This window comes from Struthio camelus, chromosome 16 (assembly GCF_040807025.1).
Source record: "Struthio camelus isolate bStrCam1 chromosome 16, bStrCam1.hap1, whole genome shotgun sequence".
Classification (NCBI taxonomy): Eukaryota; Metazoa; Chordata; class Aves; order Struthioniformes; family Struthionidae; genus Struthio; species Struthio camelus.
Genome location: NC_090957.1, coordinates 14,883,641 through 14,908,629, shown reverse-complemented (window position 1 = coordinate 14,908,629; position 24,989 = coordinate 14,883,641). Strand labels below are relative to the sequence as shown.

The 24,989-nt window shown below is 47.4% G+C and overlaps 2 protein-coding genes across 7 annotated transcripts in view; both read right to left on the bottom strand.

Moving 5' to 3' along the window:
• Positions 1 to 14,340, bottom strand: part of RFFL (ring finger and FYVE like domain containing E3 ubiquitin protein ligase) — a 34,195-nt gene extending 19,855 nt beyond the window's left edge. The window contains exons 1-2 of one of the 3 annotated variants that reach the window (XM_068910006.1): positions 14,221 to 14,337; positions 9,681 to 9,828 (exon numbers count right to left, since the gene is read on the bottom strand). The gene's annotated coding sequence lies outside the window, so the exon portion shown is untranslated. Of the gene's footprint in view, positions 1 to 45; positions 182 to 9,680; positions 9,829 to 14,220 lie in introns of those variants that run through there. The other 2 variants (XM_068910005.1, XM_009685860.2) reach the window with 2 other exon arrangements.
• Positions 14,341 to 16,328: 1,988 nt separating this feature from the next.
• Positions 16,329 to 24,975, bottom strand: RAD51D (RAD51 paralog D). 4 transcript variants are annotated; one of them, XM_068910002.1, is made up of 11 exons: positions 24,857 to 24,975; positions 23,988 to 24,049; positions 23,505 to 23,623; positions 22,565 to 22,646; positions 21,715 to 21,849; positions 21,150 to 21,245; positions 20,858 to 20,948; positions 19,845 to 19,936; positions 18,554 to 18,721; positions 17,716 to 17,831; positions 16,329 to 16,936 (listed from the first exon to the last, which is right to left on the bottom strand). In XM_068910002.1, the coding sequence occupies exons 1-10, from the start codon at positions 24,936 to 24,938 to the stop codon at positions 17,748 to 17,750; spliced, it is 1,011 nt and encodes a 336-aa protein (XP_068766103.1). In that variant the 5' UTR covers positions 24,939 to 24,975; the 3' UTR covers positions 16,329 to 16,936; positions 17,716 to 17,747. The 4 variants fall into 4 exon arrangements, with proteins under 4 accessions (XP_068766103.1, XP_068766105.1, XP_068766102.1 ...); XM_068910004.1 differs by having other exon boundaries at positions 19,845 to 19,915; XM_068910001.1 differs by having other exon boundaries at positions 16,329 to 17,831.
• Between the last annotated feature and the right edge of the window lie 14 nt (positions 24,976 to 24,989).

The window sequence follows — 24,989 nt, the reverse complement described above, 5'->3', positions numbered from 1 at the left end:
TGCAATAGCAATAATTTTCATGAACAGAAATATACGATTGCTCACCAGTCGGAGCAGCAACTTTGATGTCAGCCTACAAGTTTTCAGGAGAGAGGCTGGCCAGTTACAAAGGTGGAAGACGGGGCATTCAGGTCAATCTCTGCCAAGTTTGGTCAGAACTGGGTGCCCAGGGTACTTTCTGTGGCGTCTTGGTCAGGCTTCTGTGCAAAGAGCTAAAGGTTGCCAGGCTAGCAGCTGGTGGCCGAGCAGCACATCTGTATCCTCACATCCACAGGCTGCTTCTGCTGGAAAGGCCAGGCTGACGTTGGCACCCCATGCCCATACGCTGTCTAGACCTTCACCGTCAGATGTGGAAGGCACATGGCTGGTAGTTCAACTTGGGCTTCCTGGGAACCCATCTTCAGGTCCCATTTAATGCAGCATTATGCAGCTGCCTCTGTGCTTCACCACTTCAGCGACTCCTTCAAAAGCCTCTACGAGCAGGCGCCAGGCATCTCGGACGGCAGAAGACACAGCACATCACGACGCATCCAGCCAGAAGCTGGATAAGGGAGCGTGGCACACGACTGGACTGAAGAGCGTGCGTGCTCACTAGGTGCACTGCTCCTCACAGCATGCGAGCCCAAAGGAAGAGAACTTGGCTGCACACCAGCATTTTAATCAAGGAAGTGACATCCATTTACCACGGAGCAGAAAGTAAACAGCATGGCCAGTTGGGGCAGGGTGCAAAGTAACGCAGGAAAAAGCTGGAGCGAGGCCAGAACAGTTCGGAACAGAGACAACCACACACAACTTAACTGAAATGCAACATGCTATCACGTTAAATTATTGTCGATTCCAAGAGAAGTAAAAACACCGCAGTAATTCCCTCGTTGAACGAGGAAACCATCAAGCAAAGTTCCTTCTATACTGCTGTAACTATTTTACAATGGAGTAAACCAACTGCTTGGTAAGCCCTAAGAAAGACTGCTTAAAAGAGAAAAAATTAAGAATTTAGTATCAATAAAATAACAGGAAAAAAATGCAAGGGGTACTCTAAGATCATTCTACAGCTTTCTCAGTGTTTATCAGCATGCTAGGTTACAAGCAATCTGCAGGCTGATTACTTTCTGGAGCTGTTGCTAACGGTTAGTTAGAAGATGTAACAGTAGATCCTCAGTGAAAGCACCTATGCTCAGTGAGTCCCTCCAGTGCTGGACAAGCATAAGGGATTCAAGCTTCAAGCACCTCTTTGAAACTGGAGGTCTGCAATTTTCATTTCAAAATTGAGAAAGTGTTTTTATAAAGCTGTGTGACTTACGCAACATTGCACAAGCAGTTAATTCCAAGGTCAGAAGCAAATTCTCTCATTTGACTCCCTTGCACCCGAATTGCAAACTCAGTGCTCACCCACTTTCCTTCCACTTATTTAGCACTGGGAAACATCATTTGCTTTTACTTATTTCAACATAAGGAGCGTGGAAATCCTGTTTTGTTTTAAAAGGAACCGGGCACCTGAGGTGTATACTATTTCAGCATAAACTGTTTATTTTGACCCAAAATTGCACTTTATCTATTGAGAAATATTTAGATTAAAAGTTCCCTCTTGCTATTAATTGTAATTAGGTCTCTAGACATCTGCCAAAATGGAAATTCTACCAAAATCTGCTTTTTCCTTTGCAGTGCAATGGCGTTCTTTCAGTAAGTTAACACGCAACATGAAAACCCTAGTGATTAATGAAATCATGTGACTAGTTTTGGACAATCATTTATCTTACCCAGTCTATCTTAATTTCTTAGTCCCTTACCTCTCCCAAACAACTTGTTGTAACCTCAGATAGTCCATCTCCCTTGCACTCTCCTGCTACGCTGGAAAACAAAAAATCTGGAGCACTCTCTCCCTAGCATGTTATCTTCCTCACCAAGAGGAAATTGAGTCAGCTGAAATACGTAGCATAAACCAAGTTAGAAAGAATAAAACTCTGGAGAAGTAGCATGCCAAAGTACTTAATTTTTGTTACCATTCCCACCCTCCTCGCATCCTTGGTGGGTATACGCATGTCTGTCTCTCCTTTGCCCCCACACAAAACCAACAGTAAAAGTGGAAGCCCTCTGTCAAAATTTTAGCAAACAACAGTCCAGGAATTCAAGATTACTACATGCCATTTCAACCACTGCATTTCATTATGGGGAAAAAAGCTGATGCTGGCTTGTGCTCTGAAATATTTTCATTGTTCATTCATATCATTGCAGTCATACTTGGACTTAGTGCCAGCCAGCTGATTTTTTCAAGCAGTGGGTAGCTGCTAAAATTATAAGTGCAGTATATAGCAATAAATCACTAAAAGACAACCTGAAAATTTAAATAACTGCATAGCTTCCCTAAACCAGGTCCATTCAAGAGAGGTCCTCATTCCATACTTTGCAGACTTCACCTCAAATCCCATCTAACCCACTCTTCTGTGGCAATAACTGGGTGAGGCTAGTTGAAGCTGTGCCCACCTGACAGCCAGAAACGGTCTCCAAAGGCATAGCTTGGTCTTCTCAGGGAGTCCTCCTCCTCACACCACAAATACCTTGCCTCCTTCTGCAAATTCTATGTTGCCCACAATAGAAACTTATTCAAACTAAGTTTCTGCAGAGGACTGCTGAGAACTTCTGCATGTACATATAACCAAGCAATAGGAGTTCCACAGTTTTACCTGCTACATCACAGGAACAGCTTTGCATCACCCCAACTTTCAAAAAGTAAAATGTTCATCACTGTTGGACGGCTTTACTGGTACTCCTATCCTAAATAGGGGGAAGGCAGGGAGCTGGAGAAGAAAGGCAGAGGAACAGGACAGCTTCACTTGAGGTAAGCATTTCAGGTTGAATTTTCATCATATCACCGTAGTTCCCATTTCAGAAAAAGAGAGATCAAGCTATTCCTGTTGAAATCCTTGGCCCAAGAGGCCTATGATGACAGCTGCACATCTTGTTCCGTTACGACAGGAGGTTTCTCTCAACTGAATAAATCACATATTCATCAACAGTTAATCCTTGGAATGAAACATAAATGTATACTGGCAGTTGAAGCGAGAAACAGAAGCATTACCCAAGCCATATGTCCTCTAGCTTATAAAAATCTTATTCTGAATTTATGTATGCAGAGTAGGAACACAATAAGAAAGATACCTTTCACTACAACCTGCAGTGATGTGCATAGAAACTCCTTATTTCACCTGGTACACCAAGCATGTGTACAAGGATTCAGAGAGATGAGGTACTCTCTCTGAAGCAGCTCTTCCCAAAATAGGGACAGTTATAAGCACAATAGTAAGTCTTACAGTGTTATTCATCTAATAGCTGAGCTTGTATCAGAGGTTGCACTATATCAACATTCAGACTTGCGTTAAATTCCTCTGATACCGGAACTACAACTGAAACCAATGTTCTAAAGACTCCGTGCTGTCACTGTCTCTTGGACGCCCAGAATCAGGAGTGTTTGCTTATAAGGTATAAAGCATGGAATTTCTTATAATGCCAGTGGAAACATCCTAAATTACTTCTCATGCCAAGTTTGAGAATTATTTTTTGAACACTAAACTTCTAAATTTGTTTTTGGCAATCAAAAAATAGAGCCTCAAAAATCTTCAAATATATCTCACACAAGAAGGATACTCCTTTCTTATCTCATGAACTGTAAGTAGAAAAATAACCTAAAACCCAAGGAATTCATATATGCAGAAAAATGTATGTTCAAATCCATGATACTGCAGTAAAACTGCATATGACAGAAAAATGTGTGTAGACTGGTAGGCAAACTCAAACTCATTCATCCGCAGCCCAAAAAAAGAGCATTTTATTTGGTTAGGCTAAAAAAGATCGGCGGTACATAATTTAGGCACATTATAACATGTACGAACAGTGCAAACTCATTTCTTAGCTATGTTTATTCCAAAATAACCTGAATTCAAATCCAAACTAGATGCTGAAATAGAAAAAAATGCAACTGCAAATTATCTACTTTAGTAGGCACATACATAGACCAGCTCTCACATCACATCTGAAACAGCCTGAAAACTGTTCTCTCAGATTGCAGAAATACTCCTAAGTTTGTCAGCAGTTAGAGAAAGGTGGGTCCTGGATACCAATCACAGCATTGAAAAGAGGCAAGCCTGGATACTAGTTTTATTACTGAGACAGCAAAGAATACTAGAACTAAAAAGTCAGTTAATCTATGGCTTAGTCACCTCATCTGTAGGAGAGGAAAAACACTCCACCCTCATTTGTGGTAAGCTATTACAGGTGAAAGTTTGAGAAAGACTTTGAAGGTATACTCTTAAAAACATTTGCATAAATATTAGATAGCATTTTAGGGCCAAGCAATATCCATTTAGCACTGAAGCGTTTGAAATTCAAACTTGCTTATATGCAGTGTGGGGACAAGGGCTTGAGAACTGAGGGAAAGTTCAAGCCTTACCATCCAAAACTTGTCAGGAACTACTTGCTAGCATGCATAAGATGGATGTTGTAAAAAAGTCCATTTCCCAAACTGTCTACAGTAAAATATATTTGTTTCTAGAGCTGAAAGATTCTCAGTTGGTGACTTTACCACTGCCCTTTTTCTATCGCCATACCCCTCTTCTTCCTCCAGCCTCAGTCTCCACAGAACATTAAGGACAAGTAGCCTACAAATGCTGCAGCTTGATACCTTGGCTTTATTCCAACTGGAAAGTCAAAAAACCCAGTAACCATACAGTCCAGTATTTTTGGTTACCAAGTTGAAAAGTAACATCCCAAGAAAATTCTTCAGTAACTCTGTCACAGAGAAGATCACCTACATAATCAGTGCAAACCACTCTCGCACAAGGAAGCATTTCTGCCTCTTGCAACTAAAGCCACCACAAAAAAAGTAGATTCATTTTCCTTTTTGTGTGGCCTCTACACATATAGCACGCCAGAACACAGAAATTTTGTATCACGTATCTATGCAATGTGCCAAGAGAGGCACAACCAAGTGCGTGGTTCTTGGTCACAGCTCACCTGAAATCACTGGAATATATGTTGTATATTGATGAAAGCAAAAAAGTCAGGCCTGCCAAACGTGGAGTGATTGTTGGATCCGAACTGTTTAAACTATATTCAAAAAGAATGAGAGGAAACTAGGCAAAGAAAGCTTCAAAGGGCCTCTAAAGACCTCCATCTCATGGATTCCATACCTATGCCACGGAGAGGAAATTTCCCATATATGGCCCAAGCCAATAAGCAGACTAGGTTTGCATTTCAGTTCACAGCTTTTGACAAGCCCAAGCTTTCAAATATCATGGGTCAGTGCTCCAGCAATCATTGGGTTTTATAAACCAATAAATCTGAGTTTTGTTTTTTGGTTTTTGTTTTTTTAATTTGCCTTCCCCCGCCCCCATCTTTGCCATATACAGGCATCATTAAATTTTCATTTTGCTTCTCTGTGAGGAACACTTTTTTTCCCCATTCTAGGCTAATTTGCTTTGTAAAATGACAACCGAGATTCTCAGATTAGCTTGTCAGGCCTGGTGTCAGGGCATTAAGAAAAAAATATACCAACTATCAGGGAAGTTGGGGACAGATATTGCGCTGTCTTGTACTTTCACACAGCCCTTGAACAACAGAGAACACTTATCTTTTAAATTAAACCTCAAAATATCTTCATTTCTGTACTCAGATCCCAAACAAATAAGTTATTTGTCATTCCACCACAAAAAACAGACATGACTTCTGCTGCTAAGCTCCCTGTTACGTTATCTTTTGGCCAATAGCCTCTCAACATTAACATGAGCTTTCTTCCATTTTCAGTTCTGCTTTTCTCAGTTCAAAAGTTCAATAGCACCTACCTCATTTTTGATTATGCACACAAAAACTTCACACCAATTATTCTGTCTTTTAAAAAGCAAGATCTGAAGTTCAACAAATTCTGCAGGATAACGTCTTTCAGACAGTAATGGGATCTACGATAAGGAACAACTCTGTGTAAAGATTTTAGGATTGTTTCCATTTCTAGCTCTGTTACTGACTTGATGCGTGCATCTGGGTCACTTCAATTCTCTGTGCCTCAGTTTCCCATATATAAAAATATAGATAATACTTCATCAGGGAATGAAATCAAGTCAATGTTTTATCTCTGCAAAGCAGTATGGCATTCATAAATGCAATTAAATACTTTCAAAGAAACATCACAGTGCACGGAAATAAGAAACTTTGGGAAATAAATGCTTACGGTGAATGCTTCTGACCTCCTTACGCCCTTGCAGGGCATTCTAGCAATTCTACGGTTAGAGCAAAACACAGTAACAAAAATGGACAGGACAAGATGATTTTGAGGCCTTACATCAGATAAATGCAAAAGACAACACGCATCCAGTTAGATGTTGGGTTTTTTTCCACTCTACTGGATGACAGCTAAATTATGGTAACATACAGAATAAAACACTGTTCAAATTGGTTTGGTTTTACTTAACGGAATATCTTATCTCTTAAGAAAAATGTTAGCATAAAAATATTTAGCAAGCTTTCTGACCCTTTAAATAAAGGGAGAATTTTACAATTTTTAAGCTATTTCCTGCATAATTAGGGACTAAAGCAGATCAGTCAAGTATACAGTAGGCAGTAATAGTTTAAAACCAAATGCAAAGAAAAGGATGTATTAGGGGAGTTTCTAGAAAATTTGGATTGGCATTACAAATTTACATTCAAACTTGCATCCGTTATTCCAGGCAGGACAGTAAAAGCCTTAGCTTTTATTATTAGGAGTCGCATCCATAAGTAAAAAACAACTGTAGACTTCCATAACAGTATCTTACCAAGTTATTTTGACCAGAACACCACTTAGAAAACACTGACAAATAGACAGGGCTCGTTCCAAGTGCTATCAGCTTACTTGACTTTGACAAAGTGAAGCCTTTCATGAACTAGGCTGGGGTTCAGCCTACACTCTGCTGTATAAAAAGGTTTCATTATGTGCAGTTGAAGAACACGTTTGAAAACGTGATACAAATAACGACATTTAGCATAGCAAAAGTTGAACCGACGTTAAAAGGGTAAGACTGTATAAAGCACGTTATTTAACCATCTCTAAAATATACACCTTCTGAAAAATCTTTAAATAGGTTTGCACCCAGTAAAGAGTTCAGAGATGGTATCAGTACCATCTAGGACTATCAGATAAAGCTGCCTGCACATTTAAGGTGTCTCTCAAAGCAGATGTTGGCAGCTAAAAAGAAATTTTGCCAGTACTTTGGTTTTAAAGGCATTAATTTGCTATATACAAGTAGTCATTTACTAGCGCTTTGAATTCCAACATTCTCTGTGCATGTTTCGCGAGCGTCCCAATTCAGTTTTGAAACTCCAGCAGCAAGCCAAAAGTGTATTTTAATTCTTTTCAAGAACTTCTTACTTCACTCAGAATGACAGTCACCTTATCAATTTAATTATTTCCACTGCAGCCTGTGATGTCTCATCAAGTAAATAAAGCAAGTGTCAAGAAGCAAGTGATGTAAGTAACAACAGAAAAGGAAAGCAAGAACAAGAAGTTTGTCAAGAGAAGGGTGAGGTCTTTAGTTTTGTTTTTGTTAAATGCCTGCATCAACTCCCTCTCCCTTCTCTCCTGCAGGAGGGAAGCCCCTGTACTAAACAGGCTCTTTGACAAGAGGAGATCTCACTCATCTTACCAGGGCCCCGTGCACAAAAAGATACGCAGCGACGTCTCAGACTAGAAGGTGACTAACCTTACAAGGAGATAAGTGATGACTTGCAATAACTGATAAGCCGTTCAATTTGAGAAACGTGCAGTTTGACTTATGCAAGCTTCAGCCTCCAACTCGAAGAAACCTGCCTTCTGAACCCCAAACACGTAAATCAGTCAGTTTAGAAACACCAGCTCCAATTTCTAGTTTTTGGATTATACAGTCAAAAGGGACTTTGAAATCTACATTTTATTTGGAATCCAAAAAATAAACTGTTACCAAACTATTTTGTATTGCTTGTGCAATGGCCTCAAGATAGCCAGTAATTTAGACAGCTGTGTGAGTAGCCACAGAAGCTGCATTTTAGAAATATCCCTTCTTTGGAACAATTGAAACTTTCTCCAGTACAAAGTCCACACACAGAGAGCAGTGTTTCCCAGCAAACATCTAACAGTTTCATTATTGTTTAACTACCAAAAAACAGCTCCAACAATCTATCAAGCTTGACATTTCATCCGTCTCTGCTGTTAGCCTAGAATACTAGGCATATATAGGAAGCGGTTCAAGGATTCGATAAGAAAAATTATTTTGTTAACCTAAACAGAGAAACCATTTCTCCTCCTTTAACGATTAATTTACTCTTTCTAAAACCTGTTCAGGAAACCAAGGGCCTGTTTGTCCTGTAAATTATAAATTCCAAGTATCTATTAAAAAATACAAAAACAAAACAAAAAAAACCCCACTCTGCTCTGTCAGATGAACAAAAGCTCCACTTTAAGAAAAGTATAAACCAAATTCTGAGGCAACCCTATACAGGAGGGATTCACCACGGTGACACTAGCAGCGCTGTCGGCTACGGCTCCGGGCCAGCTGCGATCGCTGCACCGTAACAGGGCGACGCAGCCGCGTGTTCACCAGCTGCCCCCAGCCCTCCCGCCCCAGGAACGCCGCTGCTCAGCCGCTTTCCAAAGGACTGCGGCTCAGCAAAGCTCTGAAGAAGCATCAACAGGATCACGGAAGAAAACGATGAACCCCTCATGCAGCCGAGCCAACTACATCCTCAAACACCCCACCACGTAAGTCTGGTCATGAGAAATTATTCCGCTGAGTGATTCTGACAATTCCCAGACGTAGCTGGGTGAATGAAGTGTACAAGTCATTTACTGATGCCAGCAGTGACTGCCTTTCGAGCAGGACACTTTACATCAACAAGAAGCGGCGTCACGTTAGTTTCAGCCTCAGATGGTATTAGTCTCATTTGGGGAGTAAGCTAAACCAATATAGACTCACTCATACAGAAAGTGGCATTGATTAAACTGTGCCGCTCATGACATTGCAACTTGAAATTACGCAAGTGTAACTTCTAATAATATATATAATGCCTAAAGGAGCAATCCTTCGGCAATAGTGGTTACAACATAACAAGCTGTTCCCAGGAGAGATCATTTTAAATTTGTCCTTTTAAAAATCTCACTTAACCCAAGTCCAAAGGCAAAAAACAACCCCAAAATTCAAAACAGACACTGTTTAGGAATATTCTTTTAAGCATATCCCACAATCTTTTGAATATAAAAACAGGAGGCAGCAGCAGAAAAAAAAATAGCATTAAATTAGTATTTTAGTCTACACTGAAAAATAATGTGGGAATTCCTATTCAGGATTTATTTGGCATAGAAGCCAGAGGGTAGTTCTATTACAGAAGGAAGCATAATTGATATTTTGGAGTAAAGCGAAAGCCTCAAGAGCAATTAATTTGAAGCATTCATGAAGAATAAACAGTCTCTCGGAAGGCAACAATTCTTTTTAAAGACTTTAAAATCTCTAATGTGAAAATACATTTAGAAAGCAAAGCAGGGTTTTCAGAAGTTAGAACGATGAGCCATCTCTCAGTTCTGAAGAAACTGACTGAGAAAGTAAGGAGAATCTGATAGAAAAATTGGGTTATTGATCTAACAGAATCATACCCTGTTTCTTAAAGAAAAATAGCACTTTTACAACCTTGCAGAGTTCTTTGAAGACTGAATAACTGACGAGGGAAGGAGGTACCGCCGGGCGGTTAGAAGAACGCACTGAACGTGCAGCTGGTTCCATTTCCGACGTCAATTCAGCATGTGATGCAATTCTCCCACTCTTTGGTTTTCCCCATCTGTGAAACGGAGATTATGCTTATTCATCCCTGCAAAGTGTTCTGCGCTCTCTGAATGCCAGCCGGTATAACTTCAAAGTACTAATTTCTGGCTTCTTGCAATGATCTTCAGTGGGAAGTGGAGGAAATTAAGCATGATACGGGGAAGGACAGATAGGTGTGTTCGGAAGACTAGCAATGAGAATATCTTTGGGGAGCAGGAGAGCGGCTAGGGTTTTGCAGTGGAGGAATGCCACTCAGAGGGCTGGAGGAGCACTGGCACCACAGGAATACAATTAAAAACTCAATGAGAAGTGCAGACATGTCAATAGCCATCCAGCTGCAGCAGCACAGAACTTACTATAGCACTGACCGTAATGCTTCCTTGAGAAGTTAGACCTATAAACAAGTCCTCAGCCCATGCCAGACTGCTAGCAATATTCAAGATAAGTAATTTAAAGCTATGCTAGGCTTGTAGTCAGAGCCTAGACCACAGAGAAGTGCTAAGGTGCCTCGTGTTTTTACTAATACATGCCAGCGGCTACTCTGTCCTCGATCCACAGCAGTTCCTATACAGTTGTGTTCGAAAAAGGGGACATGCTCACACATAACTATTTACGTCTCACACTATCCTTCTTCCAGCAAAGTGTTTTATGAAATCCTATCTTCCATTTCATTCTTAAGCGCTATGGACTTGATTTGTCAGCACATGTCTTTCTCCTCCACAACTAACTTCTCATCTTTAGATCAGGCTCTATATTCTTTAGGATTAGTCAAAGGCTTTAGGAAAGAGACGCTCTGAGAATATTCTGTATGTGTCAGAAAACGCACTGCTCCTGTAAGAGATGGAAAGACAGCCTAAACCCAAATAAACATAAGTTTTCCTACATGTATTACGGTGAAAGCAACACTCGCTAGCTCAGGTCAGCATTTTACCAGACTAGACACGAGGACACAAAGTTGCAGGACTGGATCAGAAACACAGCCTTTCTACCTCCACATCCTGCCTCCAGCACAGCCCCTGTGAAGCACAGGTAGGTAAGCAGACACCACCACCACAACATACAACCACGTGAAAATCTGCTTACACTCTTCCACCAAGCAAAAGCTGGTTCAAAGTCTAAAGCACAAGTTTTAATATCCCTCTAAATATAGCACTGTACATTCAACTTAAATCACGCTCTCCCCTGATTGAAGAGTTTACAATGTCAGTAACTTGTTATAAATAACAAACCATGGTACAAAGTTACATAACAGAAGTTACACATTTATATACCCCCGCCCCCTGCTTTAACATACTTAAGACAATCACAATAAAGAGACAACTGAAGGCCTGGAGTAAGAATGGCTTCAGTCATAAACACAAGCTCAACTAGCAGACCATCCTATATATATATTTGCATACACACACACACATATATAAATATATATATATTGCTTTGCACTCTTACTGGATCATATTGCATTCTATTCTAATTTTATTTTGAACCCTAACAACCCAGTTACAAGTACCTGCCAGTCAGGAAGACTGACCCTCACCGGGAGTCAGCCTACTTTTACTATCCTACAACTAAACACGGTATTTAAATAACAGCTTTAAAAGTAGTTGATTTCAACAAAAACTTGAGCAATTAAACATTTATCCACAAACACCAATGTCAAGGCAATCAGCTTTTAATTAAAGTTCTATTGCTACCAACTGAGGGGACATGCAAACCAGTGTCCTACAGCTGGCCCAACTCTACACCAGGATCCACACAAGCAGAGGGAATTATCCATAATGAAGAACAGGACAATAGCCTAAGTAAGCTTTTTTGTTTCATTAGACCCAACTGTTCTATCTAAAGTAATTATGTTTACAAAAGCAAAGATCCCTAACAATGAATACAATTCTTCTTCCCCATCACTATCAACACAAAACGTGTTAAAGAGGTAATAGCGCTGATGGTGGAGAGGGGCATGGGGAAGGAAGGAACAGCCTAGAATTCACAAGAAACAATGTTTAAAAGTATTTGCTTTGCTTTTTACATCTTAGTTCTGGAAAAATAAGGTAGTAGTGGGAACGATGACACGAGGTAAGTACTAATTTTTTTGTTTCACAGTATCATGTATATGCCTTAATCATTTTGGAGCTCATATTTAAATAAATAAAACCCATTCCCTTTTAACCACACAAAAACACCAACTAAAGTGACATTATACCTTTCATTCACCATCCTAATGAAATGGAGAACTAAAAAAGCACTAGTTCTTTATTGATATTATAATCAGGTTAGAAAGAACAGAAAACTGCCATGAGTTCCCATACTGCCGTGAAGCAGTTCTCCAAAGAGAACGTCCAAGACTTACTGCATTACCCACGGAAGATACAGTCTGTGTCGGGGAGGAGGAAGTGACACAAACAGCTCAAACAAACACCATACACAAACCATTCATAAGTGTCTCAGCAAATTAAACATTACCCTGAACATTTCTTAATCTAAGCACCATAAAACTAAACCATTCCTATCCAAGTTTTAATATTTTACTTATCTCTACAGTATCTAAGCAAGCTTGTCTGGCCTTACAGCATTTGGAAATACAGGAACTATCAAGTACAGCAGCTCATCTATCATATGCTCATAGTGTTGAGCGCATTCATCCTCAGGTATTTTGCCAAATAAGCACCTGATCTGTATAGGCTCAGATTAGACTGTGTGCATGCTCTCAATGCAGAGAGTTTACATTTATCAACCTGCAATCAAATACCGAAACATTAGTAAGAAGCTGATTAAACGATATGTCAACAGTTTCTCTTCAGGAAACACCTTGACCAGTCTAGAGGAACAAACTGTTCTCAAGAACAGTTGGAGTACTGTTATTTTCTCAACTCCAGTGTGACTCCTTTTGCCTACTGTGGCACTATTACAGCTTTCACTTTGTTACATGTCTCCGATTTTGACGCAGAAGCAGGGCAAAATCACTCATTAAGAAAATAACTTGGGTCCTTTCCACCACGGAAGTGTCACTCCAGGTACACTGACATCATATCAAACAAGCAACTCCCTTAGATGTGATAAAAGGCAAACAAGGGACACCAATTAAGCAAAACGCTATACCAAAGGTTGGTACTAATCCAGAATTCCTCAGTTTTCATAGCATTTCAAGCAGAATAACCTACTGAACCTCAGAGTCCCTTAGGGAGCATAATTCAGAAGAAGAAAGAGCGTTTCTGAACACTGCTCTCTAAACGAGATAAAAGAGGCTGCACCTGCGCTCCCCCAGCCCTGCCCTGCCCCACCTCACAGAGGGCACCCCACAGACACCCCCAGGAGGACACCCCTTCGCCCCATCTCCCCACACCCAGGCACCCACAGCCTCCCCCACCCCACTGCCTTCCCTAGGGCTGAGCAGCCCCCCACCACCCTGTGCCCCCCACCTTTGACAGCACCCCCAAGCCCCAGCAGCCCCCCACATCTGAGGGCCCTTCCAGCCTCAGGGGCCACTGCACTGCCTTGGAGCCCCCATGCTGGACTGCTCCCCCTTGTCCTCCCCAAAACCCCCACCCCCAATCCTTGGCAGCCCCCCCCCCAGCCCTATGCCTCCAAAACCCTGGCAGCCCCCCCCAGCCCCCTCAACCCTCATTGTCCCCCTAAACCAAGGCAGCCCCCCCACAGCCTCATGCCCTCCAAGCTCTGGCAGCCCCTCCATAATCCCATACTCCCCAAACCCTGGCTCCCCCCTACAACTCCATATCCCCCACAGCCTCATGCCCAACCCCCAGCTCCCCCCTACAGCCCCATATCCCCCCCAAGCCCTGCCTGCCCCACACAACTTCACCCCCCCCAAACCCTGCCAGACCCACGGCCCCACAACCCCCCCCAAACCCTGCCTGCCCCACACAACTTCACCCCCCCAAGCCCTGCCAGACCCACGGCCCCACATCCCCCCCAAACCCTGCCAGACCCACGGCCCCACAACCCCCCCCAAACCCTGCCTGCCCCACACAACTTCACCCCCCCCAAGCCCTGCCAGACCCACGGCCCCACATCCCCCCCAAACCCTAGCTGCCCCACACAACTTCACCCCCCCCAAGCCCTGCCAGACCCACGGCCCCACAACCCCCCAAACCCTAGCTGCCCCACACAACTTCGCCCCCCCCAAGCGCTGCCAGACCCACGGCCCCACAACCCCCCAAACCCTAGCTGCCCCGCACAACTTCGCCCCCCCCAAGCCCTGCCAGACCCACGGCCCCACAACCCCCCAAACCCTGCCTGCCCCACACAACTTCACCCCCCCAAACCCTGCCAGACCCACGGCCCCACATCCCCCCCAAGCCCTGCCTGTCCCGCACAACCTCGCCCCCCCCAGCCCCCGCAGACCCAGGGCCTCACGCCCCCCTCGGCCCCCCGAGCCCCGGCTGCGCCCCCTCACCTGTCCCCGCGGCAGCCCCGTCCCGGCGCAGGGAGGCGGCGTCGCCAGGCCCCGGCTGCGGGGCCGCCCCGGCCCTGCGCTCCGCGCCGCGGCGCCGGCGCTATGGCAACTGCCCGCCCCGCCGGCGGCCGGACACCAAGAAGCCGTCCAGAGCGGCCGCGGCCATAGAGCGGCGAGCTAGAGAGCCCCGCGGCGGCCCGGCCCCCTCGCGGCGCGGCGGCTTCGCTGGCGCCCTCTGGAGGCCGAGAGGGCAGCGCCGCGCGCGGGGTCCCAGCGGCTCCCCGAGGCCGCCAGTTCGAATCCCCCTCCCGGCAGCACGGGCGGCTGGCCCCGAGGTTGTCCGTGCCCCCGGGTCCTGCTGCCTCCACCGGGGCCTAGGTGCATTGCCATGGGTGGCTTATATATACATTCAGGGACACACACGCACATATATACATACGCACATATGTATATATACACTATACGTAGCATCACTGCAGGCTGTTTCTCAATGCCGAAAGACATTCCCCCCTGCTAGGGGACAATGGGCCACCTGGTGTCTGCCATAGCTCCCCCAAGACTAGTTTTATCACCCCACTCTGAGCCTTTTTTCATGCTGTTTTAGGAACCAACAGGAGCAGAGGAGAGGGGATCTCCTCTCACTTGCTGGCACAGCGAAGCCCCGTTCTGCGGGGAGCAGGTTGCACAGCGTAAGCTGCAGAAGACGAGCCAGCGCCCGTCTGCCCGTGGAAGAGAAAGGCTGGCCTGGGATATTTAGGTCAGATACTCTTTTCAGCCTAATTTTACTATGCAAATTTAGAACAAATCATCTTGAGTAAGAAGTGGAGTTCTTCCACATCCGGTAATAGACTCCTGTGGCCCGAATCGTTCTGCTGTGTCTCCACAGCAAACAATAAATTGCCCTTACAGCCTGCCTTCCCTGCTGACACATAACCAGAGATTCAGGACGTCACCTTCATCTCGTGCACGTGCTGCCTACCAGTCACTTCCTAAAAGGGCATAAAACTCCAGCAGTTGCAATTAGCTAATTGCCAAGGAGAGGAAACTCTCCCTGCTCACAGCCATGCCCAGCACTGCAGGTCTGCTAGCCCAGGAGGGGTGCAGCCCGCGCCCCATTGCCTTTGCCTGCAGGTTCCCTTCCAGCCTTCCCTCCTGCCTGACCAGCGCCCAGCCTTGTTGAATCACAGCCCCATGACTGCTTCGCAGTGACTAATTAGGAAAAGTGGAGTTTCTTCTGCCATTTCCCCCCAGAGACAGTTCAGCTGTCCCACGGGCAAGAGACAGGCACAAAGCGGGAGCGGAGCAGCTCCGCAGGATAATGAAACACTCTGCAAGATTTTCCGTGGCTCTCATTACAAAACACCTCCAGGGACTCATCTGTTGCAACCCGGCCACCGCCATGCTCTGCTCCTCGGCCCACCGAGCGTCTTCGCCCCCCCGTGCGGCGCCCAGGGCTCCTTCTCACGCAAACCCGCTTGCCTGGCTACCTCTGTTCCCAACACGCCTGAGCCCTCTCGAGGGCCCGCTCCCAATTCACACAGGGGTGTAGCGTGGGGGAACACGAGCCCATGCTACGCAGGGGCCACCCTGTTCCTCTGGGCAAGCGGAAGACACAGGCAGGCACTGCTCATTTCGAGCAATTTGAGACTCAGGGTTCAAAGGGGCCAGTTCCTCTTTGCGTGCTCCTGCTAGTTACAGGAAGGAGGCAGTGAGAACCCCTTCTGCTCAACTAACATTAACAAAAAAAATTGTTTACATTTGGCTCCCCCCCCCCCCCGAGTCCACATACCACAGTGAGAACTTTGCTTTCCCCCACAGAAGAGGGACCTCAGACAGAGCGAGAAACCTGCAGCATGCAGTCATTGGCCAAAACATTTGCGCATCGGCTCTTCATTCATAGCTTTTTCAAGAGCCAGAACAAGCCATGTTTTCTTCTTGCAGGGACCAGCCACAGCTCCAGCATAGCTCACCACAAGCAGGGAAACCCTCTTCCTCATCCCCCTCCCCAGCAGACAGGCTGCAATTCCCCAGGGCCAAACCAGACTTGCACCCTCACTGCACTCCCAGCAGCATACTGGCCTGGGACTCCCAGAAATGCAACAAATAGATGACTTAATACATTTATTTTTACTTGAAATTGTTTAATGATACAGCTCGTGTTGTTTCAGCATTTTTTTCCCCTCTTCTGGCAGGGCTTGCTGGGAGCATGGCCTTTCCCACAGCCGCATGCACAGGGACAAAAGCACCAGGTGACCAAGTTAGGAGGAGGTAGGACCTATCAGCCTGCTAAATGACAGAGCTGGGTTTTGCAGGAAGCACAGCTCTGACAGACATGAAAAACCTTCTGTGCTGCCTTCTGGAAACCTGAAATACGATGAGCCTCAGCTGCCACAACATATAGCAGCCTCAGAGGTGCAAGCCCTAACTCAGCTCCACTGCCAAGTTTTCTTGCACCTTGCAGAGCACGAGGGTCTAGACTTGCCTTTGCTGCACGAGCCGCAGCTGTTTCACCACTTCTCCTTCCCCTCCAGGCACAGGCAGGAGCTCCCAACCCTGTAACCAAGTTGGCCGGACACAAGGTGCTACTATTCCTCATGGCTCCAGCCCATTGCCCAGCTGCTGAGCTCAGGGAAGCAGCTCGTGGATCAAGAAGAGAGGCCACGCTCCATCCCAACCTCACAACTCCAAGGAGGTTGCCAAGAGCAGGGAGAAACCACTAGGGCAAGGAAGGATTATTTTAAACATTAGCACGTGAGATTAAGTGGGTCCTTAAGCAGACAGGCCAACTGGTATCAATGAGCACTTGTCCACCCCAGCTGATCTGGCCCATCATAACCTTTTTTCATGAGTTAACAGCAATGCTTTCTGCAGCACAGCAGTGTCACAGAAATACTGACACCAGCCTACAAGGCCCCCATCATTACCCTGGGGAGAAGGTTAGCTCAAACATCTGATTATGCCCTTTCTCATCAGCAGCCTGTCCCACTAGGGAATAAACAGGCCAAGAAAACACTATCCTTGAAAATTTTAATTAAGATAACAGTAGAAACCATTAACTGAATCCCAGCTCTTGACAACTACAACAGCATACAGCATTTTTCCCCCCCTTAACCAAGACCGCTATGGGATACCCAAATAAGATCAGGGCTCTGAGACCAAATAGTAGCAAGTTATAGAGGGAACAAAGCCACCATGAGGAGTCTTGCAAAATAGCAGCTGGTCCCATGCCAACACCTAAGGCCATCTCTGATGATGTGACACACCTGCAGCAATAGGCCCATTTGCAACACTGCCCACCAAGCCTGGGCACCACAGGCTGTATGCACCAGGGTAAGGACATCTGGGAACCCCACACTTCTTTTCTCCCCACTGCAGGGGAACAAGAGCTTCTTCCCCTTGTACTTCCAGGGCTGCAGCACTTTCCCCTCACCTCAGCCAGGCCACAGAGTCAGTTTGTGAGACCTTCAGCACATTTGCGTGCTCTTTTGTAACTACCTTGGACCTTGACATTTGCTTTTCCACCTGCTTCAGAGCCCCTCTGTGGGTGCTGTTGGGCTCAGCTCCTGCACATCACCATTTCCAATATCCAGCTCCACCTGGATCCCTGTTGGCTGCAAAGGGAATCGGAGAGGAATTTAACCTCACACTGCTGGGAGTCTAAGGGCACACCTGTAAATTGCTCCATTGCCTGCCCCAGAGATAAAATCCCCAATTAGATCCCACTAAGGATTTCTTTCTGCTGGTGCCCTAATTTTAACTGGGCCTGCTGAGCACGCAGAGATACAAATAGAGAATGCAATTTAGTAGAGAAAGAACATCTTGCGCCGAGATGTCCCCAGATACACAATTATTTAACACATCCGGGATGTATTTCACTGCCCAGCACACAGCCACTTCCAAAGCCCTTTGGATCAGGATGCAGAACAGGCTATCAGCCAGGACGTTGGTTTATGCAGCACTGCCCCAATACACAGGCAGCATTCAAGTCAAAGTCACCTATGCAGGTGTTGGAGCAAGCACCACAGGATCTTTGCTGTCCATATGCAATCAGGAGAGATTAAGACAAGCAAGAAGAACATGGTGACCTAGATTGCAAGTGGTGCCACTCACTTCACATGCCTAAAAATACAAGCCCAGGCTGCTAGGAACAGATGCTCTTCTCTCGCGCAGGATACAACTAGGTTGCGTTTCTTCCTCTCCCATTGCAACGGGTCACCCAGTGAGGCCTGATCCTGCCTTACCCCCAGGAGGGGCCCATGTCCTTCATCCTCCCTCAGGTCACCTCTCCCACGATTTATTCCCCACTGCCAGAGGGGCTGGCAGAGCACCTCACCTGCCGGGGTGATTTTGCCAGGGAGGCAATGCGCTGTGTGTTGGCCTTCTCCCAGGTCGCCTCTTTGCTCTCGAGCAGCACCCGGGTGCTGGGCACAAAGCTCCAGGAGCGACCGAGGGCTGGCTTCAGGGGACCAGTGCTGCTGTCCCTCGTCACCTGGTTAGTCATCTGCAGCACAAACACAGCTATCAGCACCCAAGGAAAAACAGTGCCGCTTGCAGTAACAAAGCGCAGGAGATCACCAGATAACAGCCACAATCTGCTACTTTTGCAACTTTTCCTCCCCTTCCTGCACCCCATGATCACATCACCTCTGTAAACACATAGCTCACACAACCACACATGTATATATACAAAACCTACTTTTCCTAGCTGATTGTTTAACCTAAGTGGTACATGACAAGCTTCCCCTTCTGTGAGCCTAGGGACAGGGTCCACAGCCTGGGGAAGCACAAGGGAATCAAATTCTGCACTCATCCTAGAGCAGAAAAGCCCTGGGCTGTGTCTATATGAACAGCAGTGTAAAAAATGAGAGTGCTGCTCATTAGCTTAAAAGGACCTCAGCACAGCCAGGAAGCACACAGGTTAATGCTGAGCTCACTGATTTCTGCAAGCCACAGTGATTTCTCGTGCTGATACCCCCTGTAAAGTTTAACTCTGAACCTCCAAGCATCCTTCCAGGCACCCTTCCCTGTCACTTTATTGCAAGTCAGAACAGCAAAGGGCAGGGCTGGCCCGATGCCTTCCAGTGCCAGGTTCAGCACATCCATTTTCTGTTGCGGCCCTTCCAATTCAAACACATTAACTGTGGTCACAGCAACCTGTCTGGGATCAAAGCAAATGTAATTGCTCACCCAAGAGCTGGAGAAAGAGCATGGCTCTTTCCAGTCCCCAGCCCTTTCTGGACTATGTAGTACCCTGTAGCCAACTCCAACGTAACTAAGAGGCTATTTGGACAGCTAGCCAGCCCCTTAAATGATGTACGAATCTACAGCTGGGGCTATAGCAAAAATACAAGAAACCTTTTGGTCTGTTTATACTTACCTCCACCTTGCTCAATCAAGCAAATTACTTGCTGGCTGCAGAAAGCAATAAAAGCAGGCAGCTAACCAGCCCTGTTCTCACTATGACTGCAGCAGCAGAGCAGATCTACATTGACTACCAGGCCCAGGAGCAGAGCTCTGGAAGGTCTCAGCTGTGAACAGGATCCCCCGGGTGCTCCAAAACCATGTCGGGACTCCTCGCCATGGTGCACACCAGCACCCAAGGGGCAAGGCACAGCAACACTCACCACAATCGTGAGGCTGAACTCCCTGGCCAGTGTCTTCAGCTCCCTGGCCAGCTGCATCATGAGGGCCAAGCCTGGAGGAGGATGGAGTATTTCTGTTTGATAGGGTCAACAGAGACAGAGGGAGCAGCCCCCTAAGTTCCCACGCACACCTCAGAGGCAGGTGACACTTAGATTTCATGAGCACTAAATTTAGTGCCGGTGCTGGTGTTCACGGGGTGCCTTCAACCCTTTTCTGCTATCGGAAGAGCCAAGAGCCCCAACACATCCTCTCCACCTATGCATCGTGGGGAGCCATGGCTGCAAGTCAGCTCCTCCAGGGCACCTCAGCCAGCAGCCTGGGCATGGACAGACCAATCTGAGTTGTCCTCTCACATCTTAGAAGTCCCCAGGAGAAAGGAGAAGGGAAGAAAAAAAAAAAAAGTACCAGGAGCTTTGGCCAGGTTTGGCTTTACAAGTCACAGACATCTCTCCAGCCCACAGCTTCTGTCCTACAGCCCACAGCTGTGAGGTTTTCTGGGTTAGTACTGGCTGCTACTGAGATGTGCAAGACCCTCCAGGTGTTTGAAAGGTCTCCTTGGTGCCTCAGCCAGCAGAAAGCTCCTCACTCCCAATTTATAACCTTTTTTGGCAGGAAGAGCCTAGGGGGAGCTGTGCATCTTTGTTGCTGGCATGTTTTACATCTGGGACACTAAGCAGAGGTTTTACTCAGCAAGCAAATGCAGCTCAGCGCCTCCTGTCCCCTACTAGGTTTCAGGTGAATGGAACCTGCAACACAAAAGCCAGCTTGAATTTTTGCAGTAACACTGGAGGCAGACTCCCTGTTTGGCTGGTTGTAAGGTAAAACCTGGGCCAGTTGCACCCAGGTCAAGCCTGCCCCTTGCTCCAAGCACCAGCTCACACAGGAGGAAGATGCTCTTCAGTAAGAGCGAGAGATTCGTAACCTCACTGCACGTTCACGCAGCCAGCAGCAGCGTTTCGCTGTTACCCTCCAGCCCCTACCGCAGCATGCTCACCCTCTGACTGCTTGCCTCCCAGCAGTGGGTAAATCACAGCTGAAATGGAGTCTATCAGCACAACCTTGAGAGGTCCCATGGAGCTCATCACCTGAAGGAACAAGGCAGCACAAGCCATGCAGGGTAACACTACGCAAATCCAGCAGCTTTGGAGGTCCTGAAGCTGCATGGAGGACCAATGCTGGGCCTGGTGTAAGTCATTGCACACACAAGCCTGGTGCCTGCTGCCCTTCTTGCAGCTCCAGGCAGCCAAGGCAAAAGGAGAGAAAGAGACCCAGAGTCTTGGTCCTACCTGCTGGGAGAGGCTGTCCCGGAGCTCCTGCAAGGCACCCAGCATTTCATAGACATCAAACACTCGAGCCACCTGAACCCGCTGCAGAGCCTCCAACTGCAGTAAAAAGCAGCAGCCTCACTGACAGCCTCCCCTCCTCCATGACCCGCACCACAGCACATGCATCCTGGCACCATGGGCAACTCCTGACAGATCTGCAAGTCATATTCCTCTTGCCCCGCAGGACTCTAACAGCTCTTTGCATTTATACCATGGTGCGGGGCCAAGGACCCTTATTCCACATTAGCCTCCACCCGTGAACACTGCTGTCCCCATTTCACCAAGGGAAGAACCAAAACGCGGTGAGGTCAAGGAGCCAGAGCTTGCACAACAGCTTTTTTCCTGAGGAAAGCTCAGTACAAAGTGTGATGCCTAACCCTGAGCCCAGCTCCCCCCAGCCATGGGAGAAAGAGGTTGGATCCAGAAGAGCCCAGGAGGACAGAGGAGAGGAACTGGCTCTGGAAGTTAGCAAGAGCCAAGCAAGACCAGCGTTAGTGGTTAAGGACCAGCCCCGCCATGAACTTACCTGTTCTTCCTCTTCCTCTGCCCGGGCTCGAAGCATCTGGTAGAGGCGGGAGGCTGTGAATCCCCCCGTGGAGTCAAGAAACAGGACATGCTGCTTGAGGCCAAGAGACACACTGGCTGCAATGCTGAGGCACACCTAGGAGAGGCAAGGCTTGGGAATTGGTCCTATGTCTGCCAGCTTCCTGCAGGAGATCAGGAGCCCCCAGGGTCCTCCTGGTCCCAGCTAGAGGCCTTCCTGGTGATCCCACAGCAGCCAGAACCAGCAGAAGTCTGGTTTCAAGCCTCCTGCCAGGGCTGCCCTGTGCTCTGGGAAAGGCTGAAGGCTGATGGAGGAGACAAAGCCAGTGCCTGCCCACAGCCTGTTTTCCCAGTGCTTTCCTCTTATCTGCACCCCATGCAAGCTGAAAGGGCCAACGATTGCCAGTGGCAAAATTGCTCCGACGGCCTCACAGCCAAGGCAGCCACCTGCAGCAGCAGGGTCCTTCACCACAGGAGCTACCAAGCTGGAAAGAATAAAGACTTCCTCTGTTCAAAAGGTCACACCAGCCTCACACCCCAGGTTTGGATCAGGTCCCTCCTTCCTGTGCCTGAAAGCCTGCAATGTAGGAGACCAGCATAGGGAGAAGGTGGGAACAGATGGGTTTTGCCAAAAGCTGACAATAGCTTTTTTCCCCCCTCCTCCTTGTGTTCTCATTAGAAACCATCCAATTAACCAAAGGTAGGATGGGGTGAGTCCAGGTTGTGTCCTTAAATATAGATTGCAGCATGGGTCCAGGGAGAAGTCACCTTCCTCATGCACTGTAGCATCATTTTCATCATACCTGTCCACTGCCCTCCTCTGTCCTGCTCACCTGTGTCTTCCCACTGCCAGGCGCTCCCATGAGCTCTGTCACTTCCCCTGTGTACAGCCCAGAGTCCAGCAGCTTGTCCAAACTAAGGGTTGAACACAAGGGTGGAACTATTTACACACCTTCAGGCAGAAGGGCAAGGGCATTGGGAAGCAGCAATCCCCAGTTATTCATCCCTACAGAGGTCCCTTTCCAACTGCAGATGAGTGGCCCAGACTCTGCTCCTTCCCCCCTTCCCCTGGGTCTCTCCACATTCTGGAGAGCAGCAGAAGGCCTGCAGTGTCATGTATAAGAGGACAGTCCTGAAGAGGAGAAGAACTGTGGTCTGAGAGCTCTCAAGTTGTGAACACCCCAGATTTCTCTGCACAGTCACTGCAACCACTCGGTGAGGCAACTGGAGAAAGGGAGAAATAAGTCACAGAAGAAGAGCACAACTTATTTCTGTGCCTGATCTAGATAATTTGGACCATCATCACTCAACCCTCCTCACAAGTCTATAATCCTCCTCTCTAGAGCGCTAAGGAAAGGGTGAAGGGAGCATGTCATCTAGCCTAGAAGTCAGACATGCTAATCACTTTCCAGGAGAGGTACAGGCTCTCAGGAGGACAACAGCAATGCCATTCCCTCAAGGGGCACAGACTGACTTGAGTTTGCAGCCATGGTTTGGGCAGGATATGAAGAATAAATGTCTTCGTTCTCATCCTAGCACCGCAGAGAGGGCTTCAAGGTGGAGGAGAGGCTGAGACCATAGGCAGGAGAGCTGCAGCAGCTCCACGAAGGAGCGCTGGCCATAGCACCCCAGGTCCGTTCCACCCTCGTCCCATCTCACCCTGCACAGTGCTTGAAGCACCACCTGGCTGAAACCCAAAGCCCAGGCTGGACTGTCTTTCCACAGAGAGTTTCCCACAGCCAGACCTGTTTGCACCCTGGGCAATGTACCCACCTGGCAATCCCAGTGGACAAGATGGCCGTGGAGCTCTTGAGCTCCTCATAGAGGTCTGCTCCATTGGCAGGGAAGGCCGAGAACTGGGCCAGGAGCACGCGCCTCACAGCAACCAGAGCCTGGTGGGCAGAGAGACATCTGAAAAGGCAGTTGAGGAAGTCTTGGGCTAGGGCAGTGCAGGGACAACACAAAACAAACGGTCTCCATTGCCCTGGGCAACTGTGGGTCCCACACGCTCCAGCAACCCACCCAGCGATATAGGGTGCTGATAGCACAGTCCCCATTCACAGCTTGGGCTCTTAAGCACAGTAGTAAAATACTGAGCGCTCAGCACAAGGCTGACTAACACAGAGCCAAGCACAACAGAGAAACCAATGACACAGGAGAATCAGAAGGTCCCTGTGGACAAGTCTGACCAAGCACTGAGTTGAACAGCTCTGAGCTCCCAGGTTAACGTAACAGGACTTACAAGTCTCCCTTTACCTTGTAAGACAGGGAACACTTCTGAGCAATGTCCTCCAGGTCTGACGATACAAAGTCCACCACTGCAAATAACATGAAGAACAAGAAGTTGGAGGCCAAACCATAACAGACCATCAACACCAAAAAGCTGATCAGCTCCTGCAGGAAATATCACCCTGAGACTGCAGGATGACCACATGCTTGGACAAAATCTACCTTTAGGCACTGACAGCTAAAACATTCCTGTGCCTCGGCCGATGCTCTGACCAGGTGAGCAGGATGCCCCGCGAAGTGGGACAATGGGGTTTTTCCTCTGAGGTGGCACTGGCATCACATGAGCCCCATCCATTAAGTTCATTGCAAAATGAATTAGGGAGAGGCTAATAAAAAATACTCCCTAGTTGTGCTCAAGAGCTGCCCAGGACCATTTGATAGCTAGAGTCAGCCAAGACAGGGCAGTTCTGCTAGTGCAGCAGAGCCTGTCTCAAGGGGCTAACGACTGACTCAAAGTGCCAGCTCAGGACATGCAGAGAAAGGCAAAAGTCACAGAAATTAGGGAAGAACTACTAGCCCATTTCTGCCCCAGGAGCCACTTTAAGATTTCTTTCTTAATTGAAACATGTACATTAGGCATTAAAAAATAGTAAAAGGCAGTTCTCACGGGGAAGAGGAGGATTATAGCATCCGTGGCTTGGGCACTCACAGGCTCTCGACCCAAGGCTCCCTTTAACAAGGATAAAGCGCTTCATCCTTTATCAGAGCCAGCAAAGAGCCCACCTGGAGCCCACCGGCAGCGGGGCCTGGCCCAGAGCGCTGGCAGCTACGAGGGAAAAAACACACGCAAAACCCTCAAACGCCTTTTAAGAGCCGCGCCCGGCGCGGCCGCTCACCCGTCCGGACGCCGCCCGCCCCGAGGAGCCGGATCGTCTCCGCGCCGAGGCCGGGGCAGAGCCCGGCCCGCAGCAGCGCCATGGCCCCGGCCGGCCCCGCTCCGCCCCGCCCCCGCGGCCGCCCCCGCTCCGG

Bases quoted from the DNA above. Each gene is read 5' to 3' on its own strand.
- RAD51D (XM_068910001.1), bottom strand. From the start codon at position 24,938: ATGGCGCTGCTGCGGGCCGGGCTCTGCCCCGGCCTCGGCGCGGAGACG. The intron at 21,850-22,564 runs GTGAGCAGGACA...TGCCTCTCCTAG, and splicing joins CTGGCAGTGGGAAGACACAG to GTGTGCCTCAGCATTGCAGC. The intron at 18,722-19,844 runs GTGAGTGTTGCT...TTTGTGCTGCAG, and splicing joins AGTTCAGCCTCACGATTGTG to ATGACTAACCAGGTGACGAG.